Here is a 7,980-nt window from a genome sequence, read left to right as displayed (position 1 = left end):
GGTTTTATTTATATACCGCCCAATCACTGGGAATCCGAGCGGTTTACAATATAGGGGATAACAGACAGTTCCCTGCCCACAGGCTTACAATCTAAAAGACACGACACAAAAGGAGAAGGGAATGGTGAGGGGGGGAGGGAATCAGGTCCAGCAATTCTTCTCTCCCTCTGAGGCCTGGACCAAGGCAGATGGACCGGAGGGAGGGCTCTTCTTCTTCAGGCTAGGGAGGGAGGAGCCTCCTTCTTCAGGCTAGCCTCTGATGGAACTGGGCCAGCCTTCTCTCTCCCTCAGAGGCCGAATGATGAAGGGAGGAGAGCCTCCTTCTTCAGGCTAGCCTCTGATGGAACTGGGCCAGCCTTCTCCTCCCCAGAGGCCGAATATGACAGTTAGGGGGGAGGAGCCTCCTTCTCAGGCAAGCCTCTGATGGACTGGGCCAGCCTTCCTCTCCCGAGAGGCCGAATGATGACGTTAGGGGGGGAGGACCTCTTCTTCAGGCTAGCCTGAATGGACTGGGCCAGCCTACTCTCCCTCAGAGGCCGAAGATGCAGTTAGGGAGGGGGGGCCCTCTTCAGGCAAGCCCTGATGGAACGGGGGCCAGCCTACTCTCTCCCAAGAGGCCGAAGATACAGTTAGGAGGGAGGAGCCCCTTCTTCAGGCTAGCCTCTGATGGAACTGGGCCAGCCTACTCTCTCCCTCAGAGGCCGAAAGATACATTAGGGAGGGAGGAGCCTCCTTCTTCAGCGTAGCCTCGGAGAACTGGGCCAGCCACTCTCTCCCTCAGAGGCCGAAAGATGACAGTTAGGGAGGGAGGGACCTCCTTCTTCAGGCTAGCTCTGATGGAACTGGGCCAGCTACTCTCTCCCTCAGAGCCGAAAGATGACAGTTAGGGAGGAGGAGCCTCCTTCTTCAGGCTAGCTCGGTAATGGGCCAGCCTACTCTCTCCTCAGAGGCCGAAAGATGACAGTAGGGAGGAGGAGCCTCCTTCTTCAGGCAGCCTCTGATGGAACGGGGCCAGCCTTCTCTCTCCTCAGAGGCGAAGATGACAGTTAGGGAGGAGGAGCCTCCTCTTCAGGCTAGCGCTGAGGAATGGCCAGCCTACTCTCTCCCTCAGAGGCGAAAGATGACAGTTAGGAGGGAGGAGCCTCCTTCTCAGGCTAGCTCTGATGGAACTGGGCCAGCCTCTCTCTCCCTCAAGGGCCGAAAGATGACAGTTAGGAGGGGAGCCTCCTTCTTCAGCTAGCCTCTGATGGAACTGGGCCAGCCTTCTCTCTCCTCAGAGGCCGAAAGATGACAGTTAGGGAGAGGAGGAGGAGCCTCCTTCTTCAGGCTAGCCTCTGATGGAACTGGGCCAGCCTACTCTCTCCCTCAGAGGCCGAAAGATGACAGTTAGGGGGGGAGGAGCCTCCTTCTTCAGGCTAGCCCCTGATGGAAATTAATAATCATTAACTGTTGCTTCATGCTCCTCCTTTGTGGTAGTTGCTGCAAACTTAAACTGGATTGTTAATAATAATAATAATAATAATAATAATAATAATAATAATAATAGGATTTATTTATATACTGCCCAATCACTGGGAATCCGAGCAGTTTGTTGAAACAGTATGTAGAGTTGTAGCATCTTTGAGACTAACTGAAAGAAGTTGGCAGCATGATCTTTCGTAGATTTAAGTCGACTTCCTCTACGAAAACCCATGCTGCCAATTTCTTTCTTTCAGTTAGTCTCAAATGTTCTACAAGATCTCTCTACACAATAGTATCCCACATCAGGGTGTCACCCAGTGCAGGGGCAAGACTTCAGTGGTAGGGCTTCAGGGCAGAGCCAGAAGGGTGCACGCTCAACTCCCTGTCCCACGTGCCTTTACTCATTTAAAGCATCCTGCAAATGAAGCAGAAATGGCGAATAATCGCATGAATGATTATCACACACAATTGCACAAATAAAGTGATATTGGAAATGCATTGCTGCTGAAATCCCCAAAATAAAAAGATCCATATTAGTGCTTCATTGTGACCACATTAATGGTGGCTTTTGTGTGACATTGTGTGAAATTGTTATGCATAATTATGCAATTTTTCTGGGATATTCACAGGATAAACCCTCAATCCCCTTTGTGTGTTAAACTCTCTAGATTCAAATGAATCTCCTCCTTTTCTGGGAAATCTCTGCAAATCCTGAAAAGTGTAGGACATGACTGAAGAAAAAGCTCAAAACACTCCTAGAAATGTGAATGTCATGCTTCTTAGTGATGCTCCAGATGGAGGACATTTGGGAATTCCTTCTGAAGAGAAAGCTGAAATGTAGGACATGTCCTGGGAAAGGAGGACATGCCTGGTCATCCTGGGAAGGGGACTCAAGCCAAGGCCTTGGCTGTAATGCCTAGCAATGTTTGGAGTGTTTTGCGGAAGAGAGTGGGAAGCAGTGGTGTCATGAGGAGTGCAGTCCATACCAGGTGACAACGTAAGACCGGGTGATACCACTGCTCCCCAAACATCTGCCTTTGGGCAGAAACAGGCTATGGCATTCACCTGCGTCTCCTCAAAACACTAAAGAGATGGTGTGAGTGGGGTGAGGCTCAGCAGGAGAAGAAAGGAGAGTCCCCAGGTTTGTTTGTTTGTTTAAATTAAATTTTAACTAAAAGGGTTTTTTACAAACAAAATATATATTCTTTTTAATTTTTCTTTAAGAACATCACATCTTGCCAAATTTTCACTTCAAGCACATGAAACTATGTATATGTAAATGCATTTAGGCTATGCGTATGATACTGTAATTCAAAATCATAAATTTTAAGTGTGCTAGTTGTTTTATGGAGCTTATCACACGGAGGCAAATCCTGTTCTGAAATGGGATTTTAAAACCCTCTAAACACCCACAAATGCAGGTTGTTTTTCAGACATGCTGGAGGAAAGAGAAATAATGTGAAAATAACCTGAAGAGAGAGCCAACAAAAACCACTTCTTTCTACTTTTGGAATTTCCCTAAAGTTTTTATTTCTACTTTCTGTTTGGGTTAACCCCAAAAATCTGGTTTCTGCATGGTATTTGTCCCATGTGATAAACTCCTATGTCACAACTATGACCATTGCATTCAACATGTAGATCGATCTTGTAGCATCTTTGAGACTCACTGAAAGAAAGAAATTGGCAGCATGAGCTTTCATAGAGTTCAGCCTACTTCCTCAGATGGATTTGGTGGAGTGGAAGCCAAGCACAGACAGACACACACACACACACTTGTCCCTCCATATTCGCTAGGGTGAGGGGCACAAGACCCTCGTGAATATGGGAAAACCACAAATAACAAAAACACCACGTTTTTACCTGAGAGGACACCTCTGGGAATCTCTAGGTCCTCCAGGGCAGCTCTGTGGTCAACATCTGACAGACACTGAGCATAGAACTGTGACGGAGGAGCTACAAAGGCTTAGTAGTCTTCTCTCTAGGAATCTCTGGGTCCTCCAGTGCAACTTTTGACCATAGAGTTGCACTGGAGGACTTAGATATTCCTAGAGAGAACATATTAATCAAATCCGTCAATACTCAAATCCGCAAATATCAAAGAAGCTGCAAATATGGAGGGATGTGTGTGTGTGTGTGTGTGTGTGTGTGTGTAGGGGAGAATTATGATTTATGGGTGGCACAGTTAGTACAAAAGAAAACCATGACTAAGGCTTCTGCCTGGTGTGTGTGGGGGCCCATGGGGAGTGGGGAGGGGTGACACCAGTCCTGGTGCCTCCACTGTTGGGGAGCTGGCTTTGGGGAGGCTTTCCTCCTGGGGGGGTGGGGGGGTGTTTGGGGGGTGGATGTGGGGCTGGGGAGTGGGCGGGGCCTTCCAGGTGACGTTTTGTTTGCAGCAGGGAGAAGGGAACGTGGTGCGAGGGAAGAGGAGGAGGGCGAAAAGCTGCAGCGCGGGAGGCAGCAGCAGGAGGAGGAGGAGGAGGAGGAGGGCGGCTTCCCGGCGGAGCCAAGGCAGAGGAGCCCGGCGCTGAGCCGCAGTCCTGGGCTTCAGGATGTAGGGCTCTGGCTGGCGGCGGGAGGGCGGCTGGCTCACCATGAAGAAGCACTCGGCCAGGGTGGCCCCGCTCAGCGCCTGCAACAGCCCCGTCCTGACCCTCACCAAAGTGGAAGGTAACCCCGGGGCATCAGGGCTTAGGAGGAGGGGGACCCCGGGCCAAGCAGAGAGCCTGCCAGCCTCAGCCCCCAGCTCCCTCCCAGGCACGTCCTCCTCCTTTTCCAGGGCTTGCCCTGCATGTCTGCCGCCTTCTCCCCAGGAGGGATCCCCAAAGGTCCTCCATCTGGAGCAGCGCTACGAAGCCTGGCATTCCCATTTGCAGGAGTGTCTTTAAGGCTTAGCCGACAGGTTTTCTTGAAGCTTCTCCGTTTCTTCTCCCCAGGAGGCACTCCCAAAGGTCCTCCATTCTGAGCAGGACTAAGAAGCAGCATCTCTACTTATCTGCATGTTGATTTGGCCCTAGCCTCCCATGTTCTTGAATGTCCCACATTCCAACCTTCTGTCCAGAAGGAATTTCAAGATCTCCTCCATTTGGAGCATGCGTTTATATTTCTGCGAGTGTCTTAGCTCTCATTTGGCCATGTCCTCCATTTCTCTTGGATGTCCTGCATTTCAGCCTTCTGTCCAGGAGGAGTTCCAAAAGATCCTCCATTTAGACCAGGATTAAGGAGGGCGGGTTTACATTTCTATGAGTGCCTTTTGATCTGATTTGGCCCCATCTTCCATTTTTCTGGGATGTCCCACAATCATCCCATTTTTTCTATCCAAACGTCCTCCATTTGCACCAGGACTAAGGAGGAGAACTTTATGTTTCTATGGGTGTTTTTTACTTCTTAGGTGGTCATGCCCTCCATGTTTTCTTGAATGTTTTCTATTTCATCCTTCAGTCCAGGAGGAATTCCAAAAGATTTGCCATTTGAAGCATAACATTGACATTTCCAGGAGTGTCTTTAGTTCTTAAGGTGGCCATGTCCTGCATCATGTTTTCTGGGATGCCCTCCATTCAGAAAACCCTCCCCAGCCCACCTGGAACCCAGGAAGAGAGTGCGCGGGGGGGGGGGGGGCTTCCTTGCAGGCTTTCCTCCCGTTCGCAGGGAAGCCCCTGGCTGCTGGGGCCATGAGGGGTCCTTTCAGGGGGAGAGCTCGGAGCTCCTGCGGAGAAAGGAAGCCTTGGGGAGCAGTCCCGATCCGAACCCGGCCCTGCTCTGCTCTGCTCTGCGGGGCGCTGGACGGGCGTGGTGGCCGAGGGCGCTGCTTCTTGGCTCCTGATGCTGCAACTGCAGTCTCCCGCCCTCCTGAGTCAGGACGCGATGAGGGCATGCTTGGCTTTGGGGGGCTGGATCCGCACTGCAGGGATAACCCGGTTTGGGGCCGCTTGAACTGCCAGGGCTCCAGGAGGGGAATTCTCTCTCTCTCTCTCTCTCTCTGGCATTTTGGCGGGCCACTGTTTTGAGGGAACCCTGTGTATGGCAATGAGGGGGTTCCCTCTTCTTCTTCTGGGCCCTTCCCTCTTCAGAGCTCTGGGGAAGAGACTCCCAGGGTGTTTGGAGACCCATAAATAGGGGAATAGTTGCCCATAGGGAGACATTGGGGAATGGTTGCCCACACTGGAGACGACTTGCCATCTTTCTCTATGGGCAAGTACTGTCATTTGTTTTAGTATGGCCTATATGTTGTTGGGGGGGAGCTTTGGTGTCATTCTGTTGGTGTAATGCTTGGGAGGGATGCTCTCCTGAGCTGAGGCAGCAACATGATTAACTGAACTTAGTTGCTCTCTGCCTGAGCAAAAAAAGCAGGCTGGGTGCGATGCCCAGGGAGCAGGTTGCCAGAAGAGCTAGTGGTGCATAGAAAAAGGAAAAGAAGGAGCCCTGGAGCGAGCCTAGTGCTGCTATGCTCAGGAGAACAGGTTTCTTGTACATTTTGGGCAGAAAGAAGTTGACTGTGCTATGATGACTGCGAAGGAGAGAAAAGGCAAGCTGGAGAAGGGAAGGGAGTGGGCGGCTGGATGGGATGGAGATAGAGGAGTGCAGATGTTGAGGAAAGAGGAAAACAATAATTGAAGGGCGGGGGGTGGCTGGTTGGAAGTGAAGATTGAGATGCTGGGAGGATAAAATGGAAGCACTGCAAAAAGGGAGAGAAATAAAGATAGGAAGTGTGTTGTGGGTGAGAGAAGGAGAAAAAAGAAAACGAGAAAAAGGTTCATAAGTACAGCTCAACTTTGAATAGCTTTCTTCAGAAGTAACTTATTGAATTCACTGAAATGTAACACCAAGGAACTGCAGCCTTTATTATAGAGCTGCAAGGGTCCCATTGGGGTAGCAGTCTGATGCCTTATTCTGTCAGTGATCTGGAGGGGACAAATAATTTGGACCACATCTCCCATCATCTGGAAAATAGGCCATGCTGATTGAGCTGCTAGGTGGTATAGCCTAAAATTTATTATAGAATCATTGAGTTGGAAAAGACCACAAGGACCATCCAGTCCAACCCCCTGCCATGCAGGAACTCTCAGTCAAAGCATCCCCATTGACAGATGGCCATCCAGCCTCCGTTTAAAGACCTCCAAGGAAGGAGACTCCACTACACTCCAAGGGACTTTGTTCCACTGCCAAACAGCCCTCACTGTCAGGAAGTTCCTCCTGAGGTGGAATCTCTGTTCCTGTAGCTTGCATCCAAACAAGCTTGCTCCATCCTCAATATGACATCCCTTCAAATATTTAAACAAGGCCATCTTATCACCTCTCAACCTTCTCTTCTCCAGGATAAACATACCCAGCTCCCTAAGTCATTCCTCATAGGACATGGTTTCCAGACTCCTCACCATTTTGGTCGCCCTCCTCTGGATACGCTCCAGTTTCTCAACATCCTTTTTGAGTTGTGGTGCCCAGAACTGGACACAATATTCCAGATGAGGCCTGAGCAAGACAGAATAGAGTGGCACTATATACTTCTATTGATGCAGCCTAGAATCGCATTAGCCTTTTTAGCTGCCACATCACACTGTTGACTCATGTTCAACTTGTGGTCTACTAGGACTCCTAGATCCATAGTTTTTTGTGGGTTTTTTGGGCTATGTGGCCATGTTCCAGAAAATTTTCTTCCTGACATTCCTAGATCCCTTTCACACACATAAGTCTCCTTAAGCCAGGTGCCCCCCATTGTATATCTATGCATTTCATTTTTTCTACCTAAGTGCAGTATCTTAGATTTCTATCTGTTGAAGATCATTTTGTTAGTTTTGGCTCAGCTTTCTAATCTATTAAGGTCATTTTGAATTTTCATTCTGTCCTCTGAGGTATTAGCTACTCCTCCTAATTTGGTGTCATCTGCAAATTTGATAAGCATTCTTTCATCTAAGTCACTGATAAAGATGTTGAATAGCACTGGAACCAGGAGAGAACCCTGTGGCACCTCACTAATCACTTCTCTCCAGGATGAAGAAGAGCGATTAGTGAGAACCCTTTCTGTTCAGCCAGTCATCCAATTACAAATCCATTTAATATGGAGGGCACCAAGTTGTCTATCCCACCCACTGTCTTTTAAATAAATAAATAAATAAATAAAAATAAGTTGTGAAGGTAAAGGCTTTCATGGCCGGCATCCATAGTTTTTTGTGGGTTTTGGGGGCTATGTGGCAATGTTCTAGAAGAGTTTATTCCTGATGTTTCATCAGCATCTGTGGCTGGCATCTTCAAAAAATGCATTCTCTAAAGATGCCAGCCACAGATGCTGGCAAACTGTTCTAGAACTATAAAGAAAATAAGACCTTAAAGTTATTGCATCCAGCCCAAATGCCTTTTCACTCTTTTTCTTGAGGGATGCACGTTGCATTCTTTCTTATCAAGTTGTTTGTTAGTGAAGTGCTTCTGGAGTTCAGACATTTTTAATAATTGGCAATACGAATAATATTGCATAATATGAGGAAGAAACTGCTAAAGTAGGCTTAAAGGTGAACATTAAGAAAACAA

At 48.5% G+C, this 7,980-nt stretch overlaps 1 protein-coding gene across 2 annotated transcripts in view; it reads left to right on the top strand.

Moving 5' to 3' along the window:
- SLC35F3 (solute carrier family 35 member F3) overlaps nt 1-7,980 on the top strand; it is a 156,189-nt gene that overhangs the window by 93,715 nt on the left and 54,494 nt on the right. Inside the window, exon 1 of one of the 2 annotated variants that reach the window (XM_042447183.1) lies at nt 3,955-4,128. The exons of the other annotated variant lie outside the window; for it this stretch is intronic. Coding sequence (XP_042303117.1) covers nt 4,053-4,128 — 76 coding nt within the window. The 5' untranslated portion in view covers nt 3,955-4,052. Of the gene's footprint in view, nt 1-3,954; nt 4,129-7,980 lie in introns of those variants that run through there. 2 annotated transcript variants of the gene reach the window in all.

Source organism: Sceloporus undulatus, chromosome 1, assembly GCF_019175285.1.
Source record: "Sceloporus undulatus isolate JIND9_A2432 ecotype Alabama chromosome 1, SceUnd_v1.1, whole genome shotgun sequence".
Taxonomy (NCBI): domain Eukaryota; kingdom Metazoa; phylum Chordata; class Lepidosauria; order Squamata; family Phrynosomatidae; genus Sceloporus; species Sceloporus undulatus.
The sequence above is the reverse complement of the archived record's forward strand: the minus strand, read 5'-3'. Positions and strand labels throughout refer to the sequence as shown.